Raw genomic sequence first — 27,271 nt, 5'->3', positions numbered from 1 at the left:
ACATAATGCTTATATGTTTCAGGTCATCGTACAGGTCACTAGGTAGGGAAGTCAAAATTAGAATGACAAGCCCTGAGATCAAAAGCTATGTTTCTATCCTTGCATTGTACTTATAACCGGGCTAGGTTCAGAAAAAAAAAAATATATATATATATACAGTGCCTTGCGAAAGTATTCGGCCCCCTTGAACTTTGCGACCTTTTGCCACATTTCAGGCTTCAAACATGAAGATATAAAACTGTAATTTTTTGTGAAGAATCAACAAGTGGGACACAATCATGAAGTGGAACGAAATTTGTTGGATAATTCAAACTTTGTTAACAAATAAAAAACTGAAAAATTGGGCGTGCAAAATTATTCAGCCCCCTTAAGTTAATACTTTGTAGCGCCACCTTTTGCTGCGATTACAGCTGTAAGTCGCTTGGTGTATGTCTCTATCAGTTTTGCACATCGAGAGACTGAAATTTTTGCCCATACCTCCTTGCAAAACAGCTCAAGCTCAGTGAGGTTGGATGGAGAGTGTTTGTGAACAGCAGTTTTCAGTTCTTTCCACAGATTCTCGATTGGATTCAGGTCTGGACTTTGACTTGGCCATTCTAACACCTGGATATGTTTATTTGTGAACCATTCCATTGTAGATTTTGCATTATGTTTTGGATCATTGTCTTGTTGGAAGAGAAATCTCCGTCCCAGTCTCAGGTCTTTTGCAGACTCCATCAGGTTTTCTTCCAAAATGGTCCTGTATTTGGCTTCATCCATCTTCCCATCAATTTTAACCATCTCTCCTGTCCCTGCTGAAGAAAAGAAGGCCCAAACCCTGATACTGCCACCACCATGTTTGACAGTGGGGATGGTGTGTTCAGAGTGATGAGCTGTGTTGCTTTTACGCCAAACATAACGTTTTGCATTGTTGCCAAAAAGTTCAATTTTGGTTTCATCTGACCAGAGCCCAATTTTTCAGTTTTTTATTTGTTAACAAAGTTTGAATTATCCAATAAATTTCGTTCCACTTCATGATTGTGTCCCACTTGTTGTTGATTCTTCACAAAAAATTACAGTTTTATATCTTTATGTTTGAAGCCTGAAATGTGGCAAAAGGTCGCAAAGTTCAAGGGGGCCGCATACTTTTGCAAGGCACTGTGTATGTATATATATATATATATATATATATACACACAGTATCTCACAAAAGTGAGTACACCCCTCACATTTTTGTAAATATTTTATTATATCTTTTCATGTAACAACACTGAAAAAATGACACTTTGCCACAATGTAAAGTAGTTAGTGTACAGCTTTTATATAACAGTGTAAATTTGCTGTCCCCTCAAAATTACTCAACACACAGCCAAAAATGTCTAAACCGCTGGCAACAAAAGTGAATAAATTTCTAAGTTAAAATGTCCAAATTGGGCCCAAAATGTCAATATTTTGTGTGGCCACCTATATTTTCCAGCACTGCCTTAACCCTTTCGGGCATGGAGTTCACCAGAGCTTCCCAGGTTGCCACTGGAGTCCTCCTCCACTCCTCCATAATGACATCACCAAGCTGGTTAATGTTAGAGACCTTGCGCGCCTCCACCTTCTGTTTGAGGATGCCCCACAGATGCTCAATAGGGTTTAGGTCTGGAGACATGCTTTGCCAGTCCATCACCTTTACTCTCAGCTTCTTTAGCAAAGCAGTGGTCATCTTGGAGGTGTGTTTGGGGTCATTATCATGTTGGAATACTGCCCTGCGGCTCAGTCTCAGAAGGGAGGGGATCATGCTCTGCTTCAGCATGTCACAGTACATGTTGGAATTCATGGTCCCCTCAATGAACTGTGGCTCCCCAGTGCTGGCAGCACTCATGCAGCCCCAGACAATGACACTCCCACTACCATGTTTAACTGTAGGCAAGACACACTTTTCTTTGCACTCCTCACCTGGTTGCTGCCACACGTGCTTGACACCATCTGAACCAAATAAGTTTATCTTGGTCTCATCAGACCACAGGACATGGTTCCAGTAATCCATGTCCTTAGTCTGCTTGTCTTCAGCAAACTGTTTGGGGGCTTTCTTTGCATAATCTTTAGAAGAGGATTCCTTCTGGGCGACAGCCATGCAGACCAATGTGATCCAGTGTGCGGCATATGGTCTGAGCACTGACAGACTGACCTCCCACCCCTTCAACCTCTGCAGCAATGCTGGCAGCACTCATACCTCTATTTCCCAAAGACAACTTCTGGATATGACGCTGAGCACGTGCACTCAACTTCTTTGGTCGACCATTGCGAGGCCTGTTCTGAGTGGAAATCATCCTGTTAAACCGCTGTATGGTCTTGGTCACCATGCTGCAGCTCAGTTTCAGGGTCTTGGCAGTCTTTATATAGCCTAGGCCATCTTTATGTAGAACAAGAATTCTTTTTTTCAGATCCTCAAAACGTTTTTTGCCATGAGGTGCCGTGTTGAACTACCAGTGACCAGGATGAGAGAGTGAGAGCGATAACAACAAATTTAACACACCTGCTCCCCATTCACACCTGAGACCTTGTAACACTAACGAGTCACATGACACAACGGGGAGGGAAAATGGCTAATTGGGCCCAATCTGGACATTTTCAGTTAGGGGTGTACTCTCTTTTGTTGCTAGCGGTTTAGACATTAATGGCTGTGTGTTGAGTTCTTTTGAGGGAACAGCAAATTTACACTGTTATACAAGCTGTACACTCACTACTTTACATTGTACCAAAGTGTCACTTCTTCAGTGTTGTCACATGAAAAGATATAATGAAAATATTTTCAAAAATGTTATGTGTGTACTCACATTTGTCAGATACCGTGTGTATATATATATTTGTATTAGTACAAAAATGTTGGCTTACTGAAAAGTATGTCCATGTATAGTATAGAAATGCACTTAATACTTGGTTGGGGCTCCTTTTGCATAAATTGCTGCATCAATGTGGCGTGGCATGGAGGTGATAAGCCTGTGGCATTGCTGAGGTGTTATGGAAGCCCAGGTTTCTTTGATAGGGACTTTCAGATAATCTGCATTGTTGGACCTGGTGTCTCTCATCTTCCTCTTGACAATATCCCACAGATTAGGTTTAGGGTTAGGCGAGTTTGCTGGGCAATCAAGCACAGTGATACCATGATCATTAAACCAGGTATTGGTACTTTTGGCAGTGTGGGCAGGTGCCAAGTCCTGCTGGTAAATTAAACCAGCATCTCCATAAAGCTGGTCAGCAGAGGGAAGCATGAAGTGCTCTAGAATTTCCTGGTAGAGGGCTGCGCTGACAGTGGATCAACACCAGCAGTGGATATGGCTCCACAAATCATCACTGACTGTGGAAACTTCACACTGGACCTCATGCAACTTGGATTCTGTGCCTTTCCACTCTTCCTCCAGACTTCGGGAACTTGATTTCCAAATGAAATGCAAAATTCTCCACAGCCAGTAATGATTTGGGGAGCCATGTCATCTGCTGGTGTTGTTCTACTGTGTTTTATCAAGTCCAAAGTCAGCACACCCCTCTACTAGGAAATTCTAGAGAACTTCATGCTTCCCTCTGCTGACCAGCTTTATGGAAATGCTTATTTAATTTTCATGCAGGACTTGGCACCTGCCCGCACTGCCAAAAGTACCAATACCTGGTTTAATGATTATCATCATGGTATCACTGTGCTTGATTGCCCAGCAAACTCGCCTGACCTAAAACCCAGGATTGGGGGTTAAGGCTAAGAGGAAGATAAACGACACCAGACCCAACAATGCAGATGAGCTGAAAGCCACTATCAAAGAAACCTGGGCTTCCATAGGACTTCAGCAGTGCCACAGGCTGATCGCCTCCATTGATGCAGTAATTCATGCAAAAGGAGCCCTGACCAAGTATTGAGTGCATACTATACTGTACATGGACATACTTTTCAGTAAGCCAACATTTCTGTATTAAAAATACTTTTTTTATTGGTCTTATATGTCTTATATAAAATTCTAATTTTCTGAGATTCTGAATTTTAGGTTTTCACTAGCTGTAAGCCATAATCCTCAAAATTAAAATATAGAAATGCTTGAAATATATCACTCTGTGTGTGGCCATCTATATAAAATATATGAGTTTCACTTTTTGAATTGAGTTGCTGAAATAAATTACCTTTATGATAATATTCTAATTTTATAAGTTGTACCAGTATAATTCATTTTCTGGGTGCTTTAGAGCCGGTTCACACTTCTGCGTGTGCCGGGTTCGCATGTCATGTCGGAGCGCACTGCTCCGACATGACATGCGATCAGCTGTGCGGTGCGAGTTTAGCCATACAGTTTGTATGGCTAAATTCGCACCGCACCCGCAGCAAAGACGCACAGGAGGCATTTTTGCTGCCGCATCAGGATCGGATCGCACAGCGGTTCACACTTGTGCGATCCGATCCTGTGCGAACTGCACGATCGCACTGCGATATGCGATCAAACTGGGGGTGTCGTTAAGATTACATTGACACCCCCAGCGGATCGCATATGGCAGTGTGAACTGCCGGGGGTGCGTGTGCGATGCGGGAACAGGCTGCGAATTCGCAGCCTTCCCGCATCGCAATAGTGTGAACCGAGCCTCAAAGAGTAACTTAAAGTAAAAAGCTTGGCAAAGGTTCAACATCCCTCCCCAGGAACTCCACATCAAAAAATAAATAGTATTTCAGACACTACTACCCAGCTTGTTGAATGATTAGCAATCATGCAGGGGATCTCTGGTATAGTGCACATGGTACATAGACCCTCAGGTAGATAGTCTTTCCATTTTCTTTTTTTATTTCCACGCATGCTCAGTAACTCAACTTGATCTTGAACTAAAAACACTGTTGCTGCACAGATTAGACACTACCAGAAGACTTTTCCTTGATTCTTTTCTATAACCTGGGTATACAAAAATGAGCAAAGGGAACAATACAAATTTTTGTTCCAAAATTGCTGGACACCACTGAGCAGTAAAAGTGAGGGGGTGGGGCTTTGTCAATTGTATTACTATAAGCTAAGCCCATTCACGTTTTTTTGGGGTTTTGTGCACTTTGTTAACGCACATTGTGTCACTTCATTTGGAATGGCCTAACTATGTACAAGAATGGACATGCAGTCATTTTTCTGATGCAGGGTTAGTGCATTTTTGTCTATTGAGGTGTGCTGCAACGTGTGTTTCAGCCTTCAATATGTGATGCATGCTGACATAACTAATTGCATTTGTTTTGCTTACACCTAGGGTTACATGAGCAAATATTCTCTCTGCTACTGAGATATTTAACTACTTTTTGCCCTTTATCGCTAATTCAATGTGCTGCAAATGAGGTTACTGCTCACAAGCAGTTTAAAGCTGTTTAGTAGAATAGAGATTTTTTTTGTAATGGCAAATTTACACATCTGTGGAATAAAATGTTTTTGGTCTTTTTCATATTTACACAATTATTGATTTAAATGTGATTGAATATAATATAATGCATTTTCCTATTGTGCCAACCCAAGAAAAAACTTGCACTGAAAGGACTAAAAGCCTTAGGTCCTTAGCCTCCGGGTACGAGCCTATCTTGATCTTGCATTGTCGTAGTTATCTCCTGCACTGTCCAGGACCAGGCTGTCAAAGCTGACAACCCTGTTTACAGCTCAGCCCTGAAGATTACATTGTGAGAGTAGCTCAGCCAAGAAAATCAGCAGGGTCTGCTGTCAGCGTCACAGCTGGACCAACTCTGTGTTAGCGCTGACAATGCATTCTCATACCACAGAGAGCAAAAAATGGAAGTCAAAGTGACAGGAAAGATCCACTGATCACACAGAGATATCCATATTCCAATATAATTTGCTAGGCTGAGCTTTGAATTTCCTTTCCTTAGTCATTTGTTGCTTTGTGTTTTTTTTTAATCTTTTTATCTCTGTGCTCATCTCAGAGAGATGGGCTTTGGCATCTTTGCCTCGGGTGCCAGAGGACATTGTCCTTTCATTGCTTGCAAATGTACTACAGAATAGTAAAGCTAAATGGCAAGCCTGTTTAGGGTCTTTGTAGACTCACCAGGTTTTTTCTTAGCAGCCTCTTGGATCTGCACTTTCTCAAGTTCCACAAGACATGGAGGCTCTAAAAAGAGAGACATTGTCAGTGTCAAGAATCCATGTTCACAACCACTATGCTATTGTTCAGGCATGTATCCAACAAGATCTAACATCATAAAATGATCACATTATTTATATTAAATTGAGAACAACTTAGAAAAGAGAATTATGTGCAAGTCACTAATTTGCCTGAATTATGAATTGATTTCCTCAATACCTTAAGCTATCATTAAGGTTAAGTTCACATAAGTAGTGGGTTAAGGGGGGGGGGGGGGTAGTAAAAACAGGCAGTTGATATGCATTTTTATTGCACCCCAATAGTTCACTTACAAGCAGCCATGTTTGCTGCCAGGTCTTTTTACATTGCCACAGCTATGATGCTCCAGAGTGTAGCAATTTTTATCTCAGCATGTTGAGCTTGGCAGGCTGTCTGTCGAACTTGTTCACTGAAGTCAATGGGGCTTTGGTGGTGCTGGCAAAGTAGTTCAATTTAAAATCCTCATTGAAATTGAAAGAAAAACTGGCATTCAAGAGCTTCCTGAATGCCTGTAAACTGGTTCTAAACCTCTCCTGAAAAAGTGATCTACCATTGATAATTTTTCAGAGTGACTAGAAAGCCTGCCACCCATTTGAATGAGCCCTAACCTCTCAGTATAATTTTAATGGCTTCAGTTGCATTTATTTATTTGCGTTTACATATATATCTCAATTTCAGTTCAGTTCTTTTAAGCACTGGTGTATTTAAAATGTCATTAAACCCAGACAATAAAAAACTGTCATGACATTCTATATAACAGAGTGTGTATACTCAGAAAGCCACTAAAGCATTTGTTTTGTGTAGAGTAGAATATACCTGGTTGATCCGGCTTTCAGCTGTCCCTCCCATGTCCTGTATGTCCCCACTGCAGGTTGAGATTATGTGGACCATCTGGTGTCCTCTACAGAGCATGCTTACATTTCAGTTCCCTTCTAAATTCTTCATTTCCTCCTTTTTTTTTAACCCATGCAGCCCACATGACTATAGAGTCACACATGTAGGTGTAGTCACAGTGGTAAATGACACTCCCTTCCCTCCCTCCTCTTCCATGTTATTCTATTGCTAAACACTATGTGGGTGAGATATAGTATGCTGATTGATTACATTCACTAAGAAATTCACAAAAAACACGTTGTTGTAATATAAACCAGTATTAACTACTTATGGACCGGAAGGATTTAACCCCTTAATGACCAGGCCATTTTTTGCGATACGGCACTGCGTTACTTTATCTGACAATTGCGAGGTCATGCGACACTGTACCCAAATAAAAATGATGTCTTTTTTTCCCACAAATAGAGCTTTCTTTTGGTGGTATTTGATCACCCGTGCGATTTTTATTTTTTGCACTTTAAATAAAAAAAAAAAAGCGACAATTATGAACAATAAACAATATTTTTTACTTTCTGCTATATAACATTCCCTATAAAAAAAATTAAAAATCTAATTTTTCATAGTTTTAGACTAATATGTATTGTGCCCAAAAAATCCCAATTAGTGTATATTGATTGGTTTGCACAAAAGTTATCGTGTTTACAAACTAGGGGAAAGATTTCTGTAATTTTTATTAGTTATTTAGTTATTCTTTTACTAGTAGTGGTGGCGATCTGCAATTTTTAGCGGGACTTTGACATTGGGGTGGACAGATTGGACACCTAACTGACATTGTTTTACACTTTCGGGGGGAGCAGTGACATTACCACAGTAATCAGTGCTAAAAATATGCACTGTTACTGTACTAATGACACTGGCATGGAGGGGGTTAACACCAGGGGCAACCAAAGAGTTAAATGTGTCCCTAGGGGGTGCTTTCTAACTGTGGGGGATGGGCTTTCTGCATTAACACAGAGACCTGCGTTCCTAAAAAGGAGGAACACAGGAACCCTGTGTTCATAACTGACAGAACAGTGGTCTGTCATGTTTACAACTGCAGACCTTCGTTCTGTCTCCACGAGGAGCGATCGCGGGTGCCCCGTAGCAGTCACGGCCACCAGACCCGCTGATTGGCTTACCCTGTGGTGAATGGGCACAAGCGCCCCCACTGGCGGTCCCGCAAAACGATGTACAGTGCCGACAGAGCTGACCTGCTGCAGTAAAACTGTGGTGGGCGATCGTTAAGTGGTTAAATATATTAATTGTAAATGCTAGTAAGGTAAAAAAAATGTGCCTTGGATGCAGATGCCACTTTTTTATTTTAGTTATGTGACTGGCACAGCACCAATCAGGGCTGGCCAGACACCGACTCCCACTGTAGAGAGCATATAATAGAAAGCCCCTTCCAAAGATATTTCCCAGCAGATGCCGAAGAACAAGGAAAGATCATGTGACCAAACAACAGTCCTGCAGGAATAAGGTACTCAGAGAATTAAAAAGAAAAAAAAAATACAGTGTCATGATATATATGATTATGTGAATGAATTATGGCAATTAACACTTCTCTATTTAGTATTACTTTAGGAATTCAAGTGATGTAATAATCCATCTACTTACTTTCTCTCCAGAAACAGAAGCACCACTCAGCAGTGGACACCCGCCCGTCTTTGTAAGTGTCACAGGAGTTGAAGAAGGGCCGGATACAGATCTCATACTTGTCAAGGTTGATGGCTGCCAGCTCAGCTTGGTCCAAAAAGAGGTCATTGTTGGAGTCCAACTTGGAGAACATCCATCCTATTGAGTCTTTGCAGCTGGCCACTAAGGTCTTGTCTAACACTGTATAAATAACATCCGTAGTTACTAGCATTTCCGAAAACAACTATCACCTCCTTAATTATAACATAAATTGTAAGCCTTTAAAAAAGAGTTTTTGTACATAATTTTTTTTTTTAAGTGTATATTTTTGCCCATTTGGAAGCATGTGTACAGCTCTTATTTTCTTCTGCTCTGAAGTCATCTCCTTTGCTAGCAACTTGGAAGTGATTCTTGGCTATTCATTTTCCACCAGCTGCACTGCACTATCTTCACTATAGGGAAGTAGAAAAGTCAGAGCTTAAAACCTCTTGGGAGGACCAATATTTTGGTGACAAATGCATTTATATGTTTATTATTTTTATTGATTAAATGATCTAGCTTGTAGATGTTCAAGTTGGCCCTGTGCAGCCTATTGTAAGGTGGTGTTTTTTGTGGCCACCGCTACTGTGTATATGCACTTTAAAATTTCTAATAAAAAGAATTTGCAAAAAATAAAAATTAAGCTAGCTGGAGTTGTAGTGGAATATATGTCAAATTAAAGATATTATCAGTTATTTTTTTTTTTAAGTGTACACTAGTTTTACAGGTATCATCTTTAACATACACCTCCTATTAAGGAAATATGAGCATATCTTTCCTGACTTACTTCTGAAAATGCTAGGCGCTGTGTCTTTACCTTTCCTAACTTCCTTCTGAAAATGCTAGGCTGTGTCTTTACCTTTCCTGACTTCCTTCTGAAAATGCTAGGCTGTGTCTTTACCTTTCCTGACTTCTGAAAATGCTAGGCTGTGTCTTTATCTTTCCTGACTTACTTCTGAAAATGTTAGGCTGTGTCTTTACCTTTCCTGACTTACTTCTGAAAATGCTAGGCTGTGTCTTTACCTTTCCTGACTTACTTCTGAAAATGTTAGGCTGTGTCTTTACCTTTCCTGACTTACTTCTGAAAATGTTAGGCTGTGTCTTTACCTTTCCTGACTTACTTCTGAAAATGCTAGGCTGTGTCTTTACCTTTCCTGACTTACTTCTGAAAATGTTAGGCTGTGTCTTTACCTTTCCTGACTTGCTTCTGAAAATGTTAGGCTGTGTCTTTACCTTTCCTGACTTACTTCTTAAAATGTTAGGCTGTGTCTTTACCTTTCCTGACTTACTTCTGAAAATGTTAGGCTGTGTCTTTACCTTTCCTGACTTCCTTCTGAAAATGTTAGGCTGTGTCTTTACCTTTCCTGACTTACTTCTGAAAATGCTAGGCTGTGTCTTTACCTTTCCTGACTTACTTCTGAAAATGCTAGGCTGTGTCTTTACCTTTCCTAGGCTGCACCTGACTTCCAAACTTCAAAGTCAGTAAATACGTGCAGGAAATCAAAATCTAACAAAAGTCAAATTTCCTTATTCCTACACTTGTTTAAGGTCAGCAACTCTAGTAACAGCCTGACAGTCAGACAGCTAAGGCTTTATTTATAGGTTCTCTTTAAACCAACTTTGGATTTTTTCAATCCATTATATCATTTATATTTCTCAGAAAAATGGTTTGGAAATAAGACTGTGCCATGGTTAAAGGTTTGACAAGGAAGGATCAGACCAAAAACTGGCTGAGAAGGTATTTAACTGGTTGATTATGAATACAACAAAACAGTTGAACATGTACTGTGTACAATCTAATACACTTACAGGGAATCAGAATTTATTCTAGGTTTAGCTACTTGTGCCTAATGAGCATTCATTCTGATTAATCACTTCAGGCTAAATCCACTTATACTAAGATCTGATTGAAAAGAGGGCTATTTTATTTCCAGTAGAGTACATTACCTTGTGCTTAAGGTAAGAGGGGTCAAATGAGTATACGTATAACATAAAATGAACTGACAGAGTACTCATTGTACTGTTTACTGAATGGCCCCAATCTTCAAAAGATTATCATATTTCCTAAGCTTAGCAGTTCTGCCGACACTTGCCGATTCTCACAACATCTGTGGAATGCCACATTTTGATGGAGCAGACGTGTGCTTAATTTCTGGTCAGCCCTATGTCAAACTGTTTATCAACATCACTCGGTGGTACTATTGTCCCTATGTCATGCCAAGAGATTCTGATAATTAACTTCTAAAATGTTTTGCTTTGCTAACGAGATGCTAATTAAGCAATGAATCATTTCTCCAAAGTACCGATCAAGCTCTTTTGGAATGTGAAGTGCTCCAATAAATTATTGGCCCAAGTTTCTTTCAAACTGCTCCTAGATTCATGACCAGATGCTTCATCTGAATCTTTGGATTGCTAATACATGTGCCTGCTCCGCATTCATTAATGGAGAATGGAACACTGTATCATTGCCTCTATGAAGACATAAAGACTATATATCATATCATCCAAGAAACTGGTATAATCACTTGGCTGGCATTACATAGAATGCATTTGTGAGTGTAATTTCCATGCACTGCTCGACTCTAATAGAACTTTATGCCACTCGGTTAAAATAGCTTTGCTGTTCCATGGTGGAAGTACAAAGCATTCATCGGTATCAGCATTGGCACTGTAATATTATTTGTATATCTCTTAGTACTACTGCCATGGCATTTGTATATGTACACAATCCATAGAACATCAAACAATACTTTGGATCTTCCCAATCGTTATGCCTGAATCATAGTTTCTCGTTTTCTACAGTTTGCAGAAATTGGCTGCGCAGAGTCAAAAGAATTATGATTTACTCAATCTGCAATTTGTAAATTGCCAATACATTTCCTCACTACTTATTTTGATAATCTTCACAGATAACACTGAGACCAAATGACAAACCTTTTATAATGGAAAAACCTGTATTGCTGGCCAAATGCATTTTCTCAGTACTCTGAAATCTGTAAAAGATACATTTCTTGCAACTTTTATTTCCTATTTATTTTTAGAAATTGTTTTATATACATTTCAATGATTTAAAGAAATTTTGGATCTGAATTCCCCATTTGTAAATTGTCCCATCTTCCAAAGGATTTATAATTGCGTCCAGCCACTTTTCTGATAACTACTCCTGTGCTAGGAGTATGACACCAATTTCTCTTTTAGAGATAAGGAATGTGGTGTCACTTCCCTGCCCACTGCCTGCTCCTTGAGCAATAAAGAAGAACACACTTACATATCATCAAATCTGTTCTCTTCTACTGTCTGTGTTCCCTGTCAACAAATATGCAGTGTGGCACAGCCTGATTAGCGTCTGGTGCTGTCCCTCTTTACTCCACAGTAGGGGTAACATATGCTGATATGACACACTCAAATCTTGTATATAAAATGAATTTAATTATTTTTGAAAGGAACGATCAACTGCATTTAATTGTTTTTTTTAAATATATATACATCTTGCCTGGAGATCAGCTATAAACCTTTATTATCCATTTTATCAGATAGAATTAACCTTTGAACCTGTCAAAAACATCTATGTTTAAATACCACATTAAGTTTATATAGCTGAGCTACAATGACATATATATATGTAGGCTCATGAACCATGTTAAAATAGACTGATTTCAAACGTTCTCTATATTGAACTGTTTTTGAATTAAATAAAACAAGCTGTTCAGGATGAGTACATTACCATTCACTTGTTTAACTCCTGCACCTGCTGTACTGTTCTGCTTAGAGTTCTCATGAAGTAGCTGAAACCAATCCCGTAAACGGTCTCCAAGGTCTGCCAGGTCCTGACCAGTACATGTCTCTCCTATAATAGGAACAATATCAATATTTAAAAGGGAACCAAGTGGTCAATTAGAGCTATTATTCTATTAGGTCAATGCATCTATTTACATTTCTTACTTTCTACTATATTTTGTGCCAACTAGGCAGTCAGTCTAGTTTCTGCATTGTCTCTCAGAGAATTTAGGGTCCAAGCACTTAAAGTGATTGTAAAATTATTATTTTTTTAATAACAAACATGTTATACTTACCTGCTCTGTGCAATGGTTTTGAACAGAGGAGCCGCGATCCTCCTCTTATGGGGTCCCCCACATGCAATCCAAGCTCTCCCCCCTGACGAGTGCTCACCATAGCAAGCCTCATGCTATAGAGGCACTGGTACTGGCTTGCTGTCCATTGACACTCAGAGTATGGCTCGGCCCCACCCCAGCTTGCTCCTCACTGGCTGTGATTCACAGCAGTGGGAGCCAAAGACTCCTGCTGCTGTCTCTGAGCCAATAAGGAGTGAGAGAGCCGCTGCTCTCGTGCCCATCGCTGGATCGAGATGGGGTTCCGATAAGAATATGCGGCGAGCTGCACTCAGACAATTCTTTACCTTAATGTAGAAAATGCATTAAGGTTAAAAAAACCTTCAGCCTGTAGAACCACTTTAGTAACTCTTTTACAGTGTAATACTAATGCCCATCTCCCCCCAAAAACCCGGACACTGAAAATGTATTAGGTTAATAATAGAGGGTCCAAGTTTTACTTAATGGAGGATTAAAAGGACATGACAAAACTAGGTCATAAATAAAAGCAGCCACTTACCTGCCTCTTTATATTGCTTGTCAAAAAGCTAATGCCCCACATAAGATTTCAGCTTTCTATAACCTGCCTGCTTAGGCACAAGGGGTTCTGCCTATGAGTATACAAGTCTCTGACTGTTCTGCCTAAGCCAAAAAAAGTTCAGCCAAAAACAACTGCAGTATTTACTGTAATATGGCTACTGGGAAATACATTTGTTGGAAAATGTTAAAACAGTGCACAAAAACACTTCAAAACCACAACCCCACATTACCCAAACCCCCTCCCATATCCCCACTTATTCTCAAAATGTTTAAAAATAAACTTCAGGTTTGTGTTTGGTAGAAACTGGCTAAGGTCAAGGCAGTTGGGAAAAAACTTGAATATGGGATGAAAACAAAGAGCTCTGCAGTGTGCGCCTTTATTAATGTAACTGGGGCCAACACCATCGTTGTGGCCTGCAGCATATCAGGTGTGGTAAAAGTGGGAGAGCACTTTAAAAAGGCACACATTACTCTTACCTTTGCCCTTTATTTTAGAGTGCTGCTAATGCACCATTTCCTTTTTCCTCCTCTTCAAGGGCACATAGCTATTGGAGCAGGAGCAGGAGCAGCACTAGTAAGACAAGTGGCTGCTCTGCGTTGATGAGGAAGAGGAAAGGACACATAATCAGCACAGTAGAAAAAAAATGGCTGACCTGTGCTTTCGAGGAAGAGGAGGACAATGGCAAATTAAAATCCCCAAAAAAAAGACCCTTAAGGAGGAAGAAGAGAAAAAAGACCAGGAACTTTTCATTAGATTATGTTTGAATGGTTGCAGCAAAAAGAACTTTGTCAAATAAAGTAGGGGGATGAGGAAATTAGCAGGCAAATGCACAGGTCAGCCATTTTTTTTCTACTGTGCTGATTATGTGTCCTTTCCTCTTCCTCATCAACTCAGAGCAGCCACTTGTCTTTCTAGTGCTGCTCCTGCTCCATTTTCTTTCTCCTCTCCAGGGTCAGACTACAGACTGCTGCAGTACAGCTGCTTAAAAAAAAGTCCCCAAATCACTCCTATGCCCAATATCTTTATCCAACCTTTGCCTTACATCCCATGTATGCCCTCTTTGTGGCCTGTACTACACCCTAGTATCAGTCAGGTACTCAGCCACCATTATTTTACCCAGAAAGCCATATGCCACTCTCCATCACTTAGCACAGAAAGCCATCCTTTCCATCCACCAGCCTGTCAAATGCTATGACACAGCAGGTAACAGAGAAGGAATATGGGGAGAAGGAAAGGAAAGGCCTCAAGAGGGACTTTTCATCCCCCCCCCCCTTCCCATGTGGAAAATTTTGGGGAATATACTGTACCATTCAAGAGTGAGTCCAAAATAACCCTCTCTTAGGATTTTGTGCACAAAAAAACTCTTTGCCACATTTCCTTAAAGTGGCTGAAATAATAAAAAAAAAGATCAGTAAAACTCCATAGTGGGGTGATTTAATGGCAGTTATGAAGACAAATAAATCACTGAAAGGTTAACTGAGGGTGTTCGTCTGAGAATCACTTAACATTGAGCTTGACTGACAGACTGGGGGGGGGGGGGGCATATCCTGTAGATTCTATATAAACCAGGTAAATTCTGGCAAGACCTCCCAGTTGTGGAAGAAAACATTCTGTAGAGGGGATGGAGAGACCATATGTTAATAGAACCACAAGTAGCTGTACTGCTTTACTGCTGATCTGTTACAAAGATTAGGTCTTAGCGAGAGGCCAAATGTTTTTTAAAGCCCGACTCCAGGGAAAAATAAATCCTCTCTTGCAATAGGGCTGCCTCCACACTGCATGGGTTAAAATCTTGTTTAGGTCTAAGGGATGGGAAAAGCAGTTTTATTTACCCAATCCTCCATGCGCTAATGAAATTATTTGCAGGGATGTGGCTCCGCTCCTATCACACCTATAATTTCATTAGCGCATGGATGGGGTTCCGCTACTTTCACACCGATATGTGTGTATGTGTATATATACATATATATGTGTGTGTGTATATATACCCCTATACAGAAGTTCAGATGTTATGCCTGCCTCCAAAGATGCCCAAAAAATGCCCAATAAACGCCTGCAACAAAAACGCCCAGGTGTGTTGTTGCAGGCGTTTTTTTGGGCATTTTTTGGGCGTCTTTGGAGGCAGGCATAACATCTGAACTTCTGTATAGGGGTATATATACACACACACATATATGTATATATACACATACACACATATAGGTGTGATAGGAGCGGAGCCACATCCCTGCAAATAATTTCATTAGCGCATGGATGGGGTTCTGCTACTTTCACACCTATATGTGTGTATGTGTATATATATACATATATGTGTGTGTGTGTATATATATACCCCTACACAGAAGTTCAGATGTCATGCCTGCCACCAAAGACGTCCACAAAAAAAGCCCAATAAACGCCTGAAACAAAAACGCCTAGGTGTGACAGCAGCGGAGCCACATCCCTGCTCTACTAAAAATTCTAAGACAAACAATCTTTTTCTTATGGCGGTCACCCTGACATGGATGAATTCGGTCACCCTGGCATACAAGGAGAGGAGCCCCATCCCTGCTCTACTAAAAATTCCAAGAAAAATTATCTTTTTCTTATGGCGGTCACCCTGACATGGATGAGTTCTGTCACCCTGTCATAGCAGTCAGAGTCAGTTCTCCCTACACTACACTACGGTCACCCTGACACTTAACACTTTCCCTACAGAAACTAGATTATTGAATCTAACTATAGTGGTATATAGTACCCTAACTACACTAGATATCCCTTTCCTCACACTAATAATTGCTAAATGACACTTTTGCAGCAGGAGTAACAGAACTGCTTCCACTCTCTTCCACAGCCCCTGTATTACAGTGCTAGAGATTTGGCAGGGCTATGTTATATACTGGGGGGCGTATTCACTACTGATTGGCCTCTGGACCCCCTAGTCACTCCAATCACATTCCTAGCATCCTCCTGCCCCCTCAAATGGCTTTTACTGATGTTTCTGGTCCAATCACGGGCTTTTAAAGCCCAGTTCCTGTCCCATTGCATTTTGGTCGGTTCTGGTTGCCGAATTCCGAACTTTTTCCGCAAAAAGTTCGGAATTCGGCCGAATTTCGAACGGTCAATGTTCGGGTCGAACCGATGGTCGAAACGAACCATTCGATCATCCCTAGTCAGCACACAACCACCACACAAATCTATCTCTATGCAATTCACCAGCAGCACTCCTTATGTTTTCTCTTTCCCAGGTCTGCACATTTTCAATATGGCGGCTAGAAACCATGCCTTTTTATAGTGAAGGGCTGGCACATAGTATAGCCCCTGTTATTGACCATTCTGTGCCACCAGACCTAAGTTTTAAGGGCCAGAATGTATATTATTGGGAGTTGGTTGCTATGGCACAAATGACCACATTAGTTTGGTCCACAAACCCAGAACAATTAAGTTTAACTGCAAGCCATGCTTGGCCTGCACCCATAGCTCGCCCCTAATCTGAGCTTCTTTTTGTTATCCTAACTTTTTAAAAGCTGTAAATGTTTTAATCATTTATATCATTATCTAAAGCTGACCACCTCCGTTAAAACTGGACTGTATAATGTTCCAAATTTACACTGCCTAGCATAGAAATCTCACTGTAATTGGGATCACTTAGGGTTAGATAGAGCTAAAAAAAAAAAAAAAACTACAAGAGGTTGCATGAAAGTGAGTTGGGCATTTAAAAAGACTGTAAATCATGTAATTCTGATTGAGCAATTTTGCATAATTGGTTGTTTACTAAGCTTTAACACAAGCGGTAATTGCCATAACAATTTTTAGCGTTTAGTCAAATAACTATGATTTATTGCATTTAGTTTGTATTTTTATTTTCTGCCAGCAGCTGGAGCTTTTCCATGGTATCCCTATCTCTTTTGTTCAAACAAAAAAAAAAAAAAAAAGCCTTTTTACAGAGAGTAATCAATAGCTCGTGCTAAAATTTACCTATACAGCTAAATGAGTCAGATAAGTGACTCCTTCCCCTCAAACTCTATCCTAGTCGTGTATGGGGTGGTCCTTCTGAAGTTCTGGTCAGAGATGTGGAGTCTAAATGCAAACAGCTCCCGCTGTACTTTCTCTTTAGAAACCCTACAGTCTGCTCTGAATCCATCATTGGATGTTCCCAGGAATCATTGGTGCTCCAAGGATTAAATATTTATTTGTAAAACAAATTACTGACCCAAATAAACTGACCCAAAACCATTAACTTCTCCCTTTATGCTATTGCAATTGTTTTGCATGCTAAAGCACTACCCAACTGCAGTAATTACACAAACATGACTCTTGCAGTAGGGCCCCATGCACTGCAAGAGTTAAATGCTCATAGTGGATAAGGAATTAGGTTTCAAATTGACCCTTTTCCTCTCTCCAGCAGATTCCCTGTATCTATGTAAACAATACTCTGAACCCTCTTCTATAAGATGATCTGGGTGAAAATCACATAATGATGTAATCAAGTACAATGCAGAGCCAGTAACCCTGCACTGTACGTGAAGACAGTAGGTTACCTGAGTGGAGGAAAGCACCAGAACCTGCAGGACCAAGAAGTAAAGTAAGTATTACACTTCCACTTCCTCATCCCCTAGAGCAGGGGTCTCCAAACTTTTCAAACAAAGGGCCAGTTTACTGTCCTTCAGACTTTAGGGGGGAAGATTGTGTAAGGGTAGAAAATGCCCCGAGTCCAGTATCTGTGAAAATAAACATGGCCCCAGGGTTTGAGGTCCGTAGGAGGAGGAGTAGTGCCCCATCATTGGTATTAGTAGGAGTAATAGTACGCCATCACCGGTATCAGAGGAAGAAATAGTGTCCCATTGTTGGTGTCAGTGGGAGGAATAATGGCTCACATCATTGGCAGGAATAGTGCCCCAAGTGCCATATAAAGATTACAAAATGGCAGCATCTGGCCCTTGGGCCGCAGTTTGGAGACCCCTGCCCTAGAGCCTTGGTCCTCAACCCTGGCCTACAGGGCCCACTAACAGGCCAGATTTGCAAGATAACTGAAATACATCCCAAGTGATATCATTTGCTGCTGAGTGATTGCAGTATTCCAGTCTGCATCTCCCCAAGGTAATACTTAAAATCTGGCCTATTAGTGGGCCCTGAGGACCGGAGTTGAGGACCACTGCCCTAGAGCATTTAACCTATGCAGTGTGCAGGAGTCCCACTGCAAGGTTCGTTTTCTGTATTTCTTGGAGTTGGACTTTACCCATCTTGCCGACTGCCAGCAGTACATATACTGCGGAAAGTCAGTTCTATTGCGCGAAACTACGTACCTGTACATAATTTCGTGCAACAGCCAGCGGGGGCGCACGCCGATTGGCCAGAGTGGGAGCCAATTAGTGGGTCCGGCAGACGCGATGTCCCCTGGGAGACATAATGGTGGTCTGCGAATGTAAACAAGGCAGACCGCAGTTCTGTCAGAGATGAACACAGTGATCTTGTGTTACTGCTATTTAGGAACAGGGATCTCTGTGTTCATCTAGTGAGTCCATCCCCAAAACAGTTTTAAAGCATCCCCTAGGAACACATGTAACCCTTTGATTGCCCCTGGTGTTAACCCCTTCCCTGCCAGTGTAATTAGTACAGTAACAGTGCATAGTTTAAGCACTGATTTCTGTATTAGTGTCACTGGTCCCCTCGAAAGTGTCAGTTAGGTGTCTGATTTATCCGCCACAATGTTGCAGCCCTGCTAAAAATCGCTGATCGCCGCTATAGTAAGAAAAAATAAAATAAATAAAAATGCCATAAATCTATCCCCCTTTTTTTTAGATGTGATAACTTTTGCGCAAACCAATCAATATACGCTTATTGGGATTTTTTTCTTACCAAAAATATGTAGCAGAATACATATTGGCCTAAAATGATGGAGAAATTATTTTTTTACATTTTTTATTGGATATGTTTTATAGCAGAAAGTAAAAAAATTTAGCTTTTTTTTTTCAAAATCGTTGGTCTTTTTTTGTTTATAGCGCAAACAATACAAACCACAGAGGTGATCAAATACCACCAAAAGAAAGCTCTATTTGTGGGGGGAAAAAAAAGACATCATTTTTTTGGGGTACAGCGTTACATGACCACGCAATTGTCAGTTATAGTAACGCAGTGTCGTATCACAAAAAATGGCCTGGTCATTAAGGGGGTAAAACCTTCCAGGCCAGAAGTGGTTCATTAAATAAAACAGTTTGAAAGCTTACCCTGTTTGTTGGCGTCTGTAGTGGTGGTGGTGGTCGTGGTAGGAGAGTTCTCTGTTGGACATGGACAAGAACCTTGGCACTTCACAGTCAGCTCTTTGCTGCTCAGGCATGCCTGCTGCTCCAGTTTACACTAATAAATGAGAGAAGGAAGATCTGAGCATTGCTGTGCTAATTCCTGGCACACAGCTACGCGTACGTGACGGCAGTAACTCACACGTAAGCTAATGCCTGACAACCTCTGTTGTTTCAGAACTTGCAATTTCAAATACTTTTTGTTGTTCTCAAGCTGCTCAGACCTACAGAATAGTAGCACTTTCTATCACAGATGTTATCTAACACATTGCTAAGAGTAGATGTAGATGTAGAGGGAGGATTGTAGAAATGCCAGCATGACTTTGGCACTAAACTCAATGTAAGATGTTATTTAGCAGTTGGGTTGACAGATGTGATGTTTTCTTGTGTTCTGTGAAACACTGGGGATAAAAACTTTCACTTTTAGTATAAATGACTGCAATAATCAAAAAGACATTTAGGAAAGTAGGAAGGAGTGTGGTAATATGGCAACAGATAAATGGGTTTCTCAGGGAAAACCTCTGTGTACTATGTGTGAACTTTGCAGAAAGGCAGCAATCACTCGCTTCTCACTTCCATTATTCTGAACTATAGAAGCCCTCTCTTGCAGATCAAGATACACCTTACTGCATAGAAGTTAGTGTAGTGAGCTGCATTTCGAACTACAGTAACTAGGACGTCATCATAAGTGTGCACAGCCTACTGCATTAGAGTGTGCACCCCAAAGCACAAATGTACTGAAGCATAGTAAACTGTGTTTGCTATATTTCAGTTTGTGAATGAACACAGTGAGAGAGTGTGTTCATTTAGAAAAGGAAGGGGCTGGTAAATTACATATTGAGTAGCTCTTTTCCCCACTCTCCAACCGAAAAAATCCCCAGCAGCAGCCAAGGGGAGAGGAGAGAAGAGGAGGGTAGCCAGCAGCACTGGAGGAGGGGGGTGGGCATCACATTGGGAAGCCCGAGCAGTAGGGGGACCTGGCACACTCCCCGCGCACACCTATGGACTTCCTTATGTTTACGGCTCTTCCCCTATATTCAGGCATACCCCCCAACTTTTTGAGATGGGAACGATGGGAAATCTATTATCAAAAGACTGTAAGTGTAGGACACCCCTCTGCTATGCCCCCTTAAAGGAGATTTATCAAAAAAAAAAATGATTAGTTAAACTCACTACTATTTCTTTATATTGGCATCTGAAATTTACAAATGAAGCAATTTAAAATTTGGATGAAAGGTTTAGCGCTGGGAAACACTTTGGGAAAGGTAAATAGTGCATTTTATATACAACTATATAGATCAGACCAAAATGAGGGACAAATGAGGAGGAAAGAGGGACTTCATTCCAAATCAGAGACAGTCCCTTGAAATCAGGGACAGTTGAGAACTACAGTATCTCACAAGGAGAGGAGGAGAGGGGACGTGTGTCAGCTCTGCTCCCTCCCCTCTACCTGGCGGCACCCGCTATGTCAGCCCCGGACCCGCAGATGGGCAAGCAGTGCCCGAGATACATTGCAGGGGCAGGGGGCATTACCCCGTTACCGGGGGTGTGTGGAAGCAATCAGGCAGAGGGCAGCTGCTCAAATGCTTCCATGTGATAGATAGGAGTACAGGAATGTATGTAAAACCCTTCGCTGTCAGGTCCGTAGGATGTATGGACCTGGCAGCGAAAGGGTTGATGCATGAAAAACATTTGACCTGGAGAGAAAACAGCCTAATAACATCTATTTTTGCCCCAATTTGCAAAAAATGAATGTTCATGCAGTTTCACAGGATGAATACCTCTGCAAACTTTTTATAAACACACTGCTTAGTGATTCACTGTCCGTGATTAGTCCTGACACCTGATATGTGCATGCTTTTTTTTTTATATGTTTTTATTAAATTTTTTCAACAATACATGAAATGAAAAAAATCAAAAAAAGAAACAACAAATAACAAGTAAAATTAGGTTTATACCTCTATACATCTGTGTCAAATACCAGCTTTACTGCACCTTAATAATTCCTAAACCAAAGGGGAAGAAAAAAAAAAGGCCCAAGAGGGTCTCTCTTGTGATATTATTATCGAAACATTTTGTGAAAAATTTCCCAAGAAGTCAAAAAATGATCGTGAAGGAAAAACTTGTGAAAGAGAAAATGATATGTGCATGCTTGCTCCAGGTCAGTAACACACCAAGCAGTGCAAGAAAGAAAGCATGACAGCCCTAGACCAATCACCTTCAAAATCAGCAATAGCAACTCCCCAGACCGGTTTCTTTAAGACTTGAGGCAGTTCTGCACTCCAACAATGGTAATACACCAATATAACTGTGATCTGTAAAGCCAACACCTTATGGGGGTCACTCAGCACAAGTCCCACCCATTTTTAATATTTTACTGATTCTGTATTAGCCATTATAATAAAAATTGCTCCTTACCACAGAGGTGTACGTGTGGCCATCAGAACCACACACTGATGCAGGCTGAGTCACATGACAGGGTTTACAGAGGCTGTCTTTGCTCCCATGGAGTTTCAAGTTGGGTTGCTTAATTCTGCAAGGAAAAATACAAACATTAATAAAATGAATAACCTAGGAACAGTTTCAGATTACTAAACTCATTGGTTTACTTATTTACTAGCCAAGTGTGCCCTGTTCCTTGAACAGCTCATTTGGATTGGCATATTTTATTTATAAGGTTTGAGCACTTATCCCTTTTTCCCATTTACTCTCGCTTAAATGAATCCACCCATTCCCTCCACCAATGCATGTTTACCAATCCGAGTGCCGTGGCCTAAGGTATTTGTTTATATCCAGCACTGCAAGTCTCTCAGTCCTGGCCAAGCCTATGCATTACAGCCCTAAAGATTTCTAAAAGGCTGACTCCTGAGACTGCAGATGAAGGGAGAGGGACACATGGAAGTCTGGGGACTGTAATGTGCAGGCGCAGCCAGGATGTAAACAAACACCAAAGTCTGCAGCTGTCTGATTGAGCTAAATATTCAAACCAGAGTCTGAGCAATAATTCCAGGGCCATTATTCACTGTTAACTCTAAATCCATGGCCTGTAAAAGGTTTTAAAGTGTCACCTATGGAAAATGTTGGGTACCGTGGTTTGTCGCCATTTTAAGGCTTGACAAGTAGGGTATCTTTTTACTTGAAGGGAGAGAAAGAGAGGCACCAAGCAGACATAGTGTAGCACAATTAATTAAAAATAAAAATCAATATAGACAACAATAGCACTCACAAACAGGTGGGGGGTGAGGATCACAGTTTGTGGTGGATGGGGTTGTCAAAATATGAGCTGGGACCTGGGGTCTCTGTCTGGGGTGGGAAGAGAGCAAGCTGTATAGAGGGAGCATGATGAGCCTGGAACCCGTCCGAGGAGCCAATGTCGGGCAGCCCTGTGTTGCTGTGATAGTCCGTCCGGTGTTCGGATGTCCGCCCAGGGAGAGTGTCTCCAGCCATAATGTGGAAAGAAGCTGTCAGCCCGTCTGCTGTGAGAGCCAATGGGAATGCATTCTGGAAGCAAGCCACGCCTCCTTCATCAGCCTGTGCTACACTATGCCTGCTTGGTGCCCCCCTTTCCTCTCTTCTTGTATTCCAGATTGTGGATTCCCAGCCCACAGTAAAAGGCAGCCTCCCAATCACCAATAGCATTAGCCAGTCACATAACGATTGACATTTATTCCTATACCTCTGGGAAGAAGACTTTTTTGTTGCTTATCAACTAATTACTTGCTAAACAGCATCCTATGACCATGGGATTTGCACAGAGTTAGCGCTGTAGTGTATTTTGTTTTATCTTTTTACTTGGCATGACCTCGTTTTTTATATTTTACCAAAATATGGATAATATACTGCAATAAAATCAGGTTTAGTATATTTTTACACTTGCACCTGATTGAGCTGATATCATGAGAACTGTAACCATTTTATTCTTCAGGGTCTTCGCTTTAAAAAATATACTGTATACTGTTTGGGGGGGGGGGGTTAACTAATCTTCCGGATACATAATGATTGCTTTAATATGTGTGCAAAAATGCTCTGGCATCAAAGGGCTATGAGATGGAGATTGCTGACCTCAAGTGAAAAGAAGACCGCATCATCTGGACCGTCATACCACCTTGCCACTGTCTCAATACCAGGTTGCAAATAACAAAATTGATAGGTGGGGTGAGGCTCTTAACATCACTTTATTATACAGTTAGTGTTCTTAAAAACTTCATTTGCTTTGTTCCATGAGTGAGCACTGTTGGTTTGATTGTTAGAAATTTGGAAGGCCCATTTTAAAAACTTAAAGTTAATAAATTGGACATAAATTGATGAATATTTGGTAAGATTTATTAACTTAATTTAGTTAAAAATATATTTTTCTTAATCACCTGTGTTCCAACTTCTTGCGACTTATACACATAGCTTTCTGGTAGCCATGAGCTATGCAAACCTTATGTCGACTGCATTTCACTTTCTGGCAAGGGTCCTTTGTGGTATCCAGGGCTAGGATAAGGAAAATACAAGTTAAATAATATAAAAGCAATAACCATGTATATTACTAGGGCTTTATAAATATTAATATGGAACAGTGGGTTATTCTAAAAGGAAATCCAATAGTCTGCTCCAAAATGTGATATGACATCTTATAATATCTGTACTATATTATAAATCTAAATCCCACTTAAATAATACAGATTTCACAGGATTTATTCATGAATATGCATATTTATTGGATTTCACAACAGGCTACATAATTCTGTTTCGCCATGATGGTATTGACTGAAACCTATAGACTGCTACAAAAGACAATATATATGTAGATTTGTTAATTCCCTTGAGTTTATTGAGCTTTAGACCATACCAGGTATGCAACTTCTGTGGACCATATATCTATTGTATTACACATTTATTCTTGATTATACATGTTTGCAAAGTGTATTATTTGCAATTATTTTATCCTATAAAGCTTTACAACCAGCAAAATGACAACCTATGAAGGCGTATAACAGTATAACAGTTATGAAAATGGCAAAATATGTGTCAATGGTATCAATACACATTATACTTAAGGCTGGGTTCACACTGGTGCGAATTGGAGGTTGGTTTCCCTGCATCCATTACGCATGACAGGAGACTGTGCCCATCTCTCAATGGAGCCAATTCACACATCTCCAGGGCGGCTGTGGAGCAGATTGCACAGGGATCCTGTGCGTCTTTGGCTCTGTTTCAGGCCCGAATTCAGGCAAAAATTTGGGCCTGATTCGTCCCTGAAATGGAGAACAGGGATGCACTGGACCCCTGCTGTGCTGTATTAAGTGTGAACCCAGCATAGGTGTGCGCAGCCTATTGCATTAGGGTGTGCACCCCAAAGTTTAAATACACATGCATGTGTTTGCCTACATGTACATGGCCTCGATACATTACTCTCCCTGATGGCAAAGTGAAATAGAAGTGTGTGGCACTTCTCTTATGGCAGAGCAGGTCCGAGGGAGATCTTTCCCCATCTCCTCACTGGCAAACAGAGCGATAATGCTAATGTGCCCTAGGTGATTAGGGTGTGCCCAGGCACACCCGGCACACCCTGTGCGCACGCCTATGGAACCCAGCCTAAAATTAAAAAAAAGAAGAAATTCTAGAGTAACTCACACATTTCCTTTTCAGGGGGACAATAATGTAACTTTTATCCAACTCAAGTGTCATACCAGAACACAAAACCAACCCTGACTCATATAAATATATTCACAATGGTGAAATTACTGTTTTGGCAATTAGCTAGTCAATTTAGAAGCTCAGCTACAGGATAATCAAATCCTTGCTCAAAGTTGTGCATTTTCTTTTTTTTTTTTTATAGAAACAGATAAAATCTAATGAGACTTATGAGTTTATAGGCATCATATTCTTATCCTACCCACACTTGCCTTCCACCCCAGTCTACTGTGAAAGTACCCCCAGAAACTTTAAAAGAAGTTAAAACTTTCAGAGGACTATTACTGCCTCCTGCCTTCATATGACAGCACTTGAGGCCTGCTAAATGGCTGCTATAAATAAGCCTGTTACCTTGCTAATTTTTGTAACCCAACATAAAAAAATACAAGATTATATGTTAGCCCGTACTCTTACAATGAATGCACTGTGACTATTTTGAAGCTGCTTAAATTCCAGTTTGTCATGAAAGGGCTGGTTGAGCTACAGCATTATGCCTAAATAGTTTAGATTAATATCTGCTACCCTAAATCTGTCTGCAATTCCAGCATTGAGATTTCTAAGCCCTACTACCTAATTTGGCCATTCTTAGGGTTTGCTCAATTTATTTTACATTCAGAAAAATGCAAAAAGGAGCCACTTACTCTTATAAATTATCCAACAGTTAAAGTGTTCCTAAACCCACAACTGTAAAATCAGTCTGTATATGCAGGAATGCATGTTTGTTATACTCACTGTTATACTCACTGTGGAACCTAAGGGGTTAATCCTCTGCATTGTGTATAAAGGCTGTTTGATCTTGCCTTCTCTGACCCTCCCCTTCTTCCACAGTCCCCAACCCCTCTGCTGTTAGAGCAGAGCCTTGGGGGGCACTCTGCAGATGCTCAGTTTGGTGTAAATTGCTCAAGAGTTTTGAATTTGTTCTTGGGAGGGTGCATGTGATTAGCACAGGGCCAATCAGCACTGTCCAGACAGAGGGTCAGGGGTCCTCTTTCAAGCTTTAACCAGACACCGATAGAAGTCCCAAGACTGCTTTATACTGCTGATGAGATGTATTTAGCAGTTTATATTTACTAAAATAATTGCATTTCCATGTTTTGCGTAATGTGGGAGACCAGATATAGTGAATGCAGGGTTCTGGGTTTAGCAACACTTTAAATATGCGAAGTTAAGAAACAAAATCTTAAATGACAACACATGGCTAGAAAAGACATCAAATAACAAGAAGTACTAGTGAGTAAACGTTAAGAGAAGTTACTGATCACTAAAAATATGGAACAAATGACTTCCCATGGTGTAAGCTACATAAAGTAGCATTTGGTAGAAAGTTTTAGTGATCAATCAGACATAACTCAAGCATTATGCGATCATGAAAGATCTAGATCTACTACATTACACTTGTGTCAGTTACAACACAAGAAGACATTTATTCTATCTCCTTAACCACCAACTACTACCCTTAGTGATAAACAAAGCCAAGAACAAATATGTGTTATATTGCAGCTTGTAAAAAAAAAAGACCCACTGTGTCTCCAGCCCTTTGGACTGTTGATAAGATATCCAGTGAATGCCAATGTGGCTGCCTATAATTCTTGAGAGCAATTCGGATATAGCTGTATACTGATTGTTTCCATATGAGCCTGCAGTTTGATTTCCATTGGGATATTGTGTACCTTGACCGTCATAACCAAGTGGATCTCTGTAGTGGGGGATCTACATTTTCTGGTAAGGAGCTGTGTGATCGGGTGTTGGTGAAGGCTATCCTATTCAACCATTTTCGTGATTCATATGGATGGTTCATCAATTATGGACTTTACCTGTTTATTCTAGCTCTGCACCCCTTTTTTTTCTTTTTACATTCTGCGTCCTGTTGTTGATAGACAATACTGTGATAGCTGCTATTTTTTCCATTAATTTATTATTCAGTTCTTTGCAAAGAGCAGCAATTTCTACAATTATATTGCTGCTTGCCAGTTTATAGATTAGTAGACACAAAATAAACAGGGAACCTG

At 40.6% G+C, this 27,271-nt stretch overlaps 1 protein-coding gene across 1 annotated transcript in view; it reads right to left on the bottom strand.

The window, feature by feature from the left end:
- SPOCK2 (SPARC (osteonectin), cwcv and kazal like domains proteoglycan 2) overlaps positions 1–27,271 on the bottom strand; it is a gene marked incomplete at its 5' end in the record, with an annotated part of 66,485 nt that overhangs the window by 23,688 nt on the left and 15,526 nt on the right. Inside the window, 6 exons of the mRNA XM_082267720.1 lie at positions 6,031–6,093; positions 8,596–8,814; positions 12,377–12,499; positions 19,509–19,638; positions 21,999–22,113; positions 23,945–24,059. Of these exons, the coding sequence (XP_082123846.1) occupies positions 6,031–6,093; positions 8,596–8,814; positions 12,377–12,499; positions 19,509–19,638; positions 21,999–22,113; positions 23,945–24,059 (765 nt within the window). The remainder of the gene's footprint in view (positions 1–6,030; positions 6,094–8,595; positions 8,815–12,376; positions 12,500–19,508; positions 19,639–21,998; positions 22,114–23,944; positions 24,060–27,271) is intronic.

This window comes from Pelophylax lessonae, assembly GCF_965119305.1.
Source record: "Pelophylax lessonae genome assembly, chromosome: 9".
In the NCBI taxonomy this organism is placed as follows: Eukaryota; Metazoa; Chordata; class Amphibia; order Anura; family Ranidae; genus Pelophylax; species Pelophylax lessonae.
The sequence above is the reverse complement of the archived record's forward strand: the minus strand, read 5'-3'. Positions and strand labels throughout refer to the sequence as shown.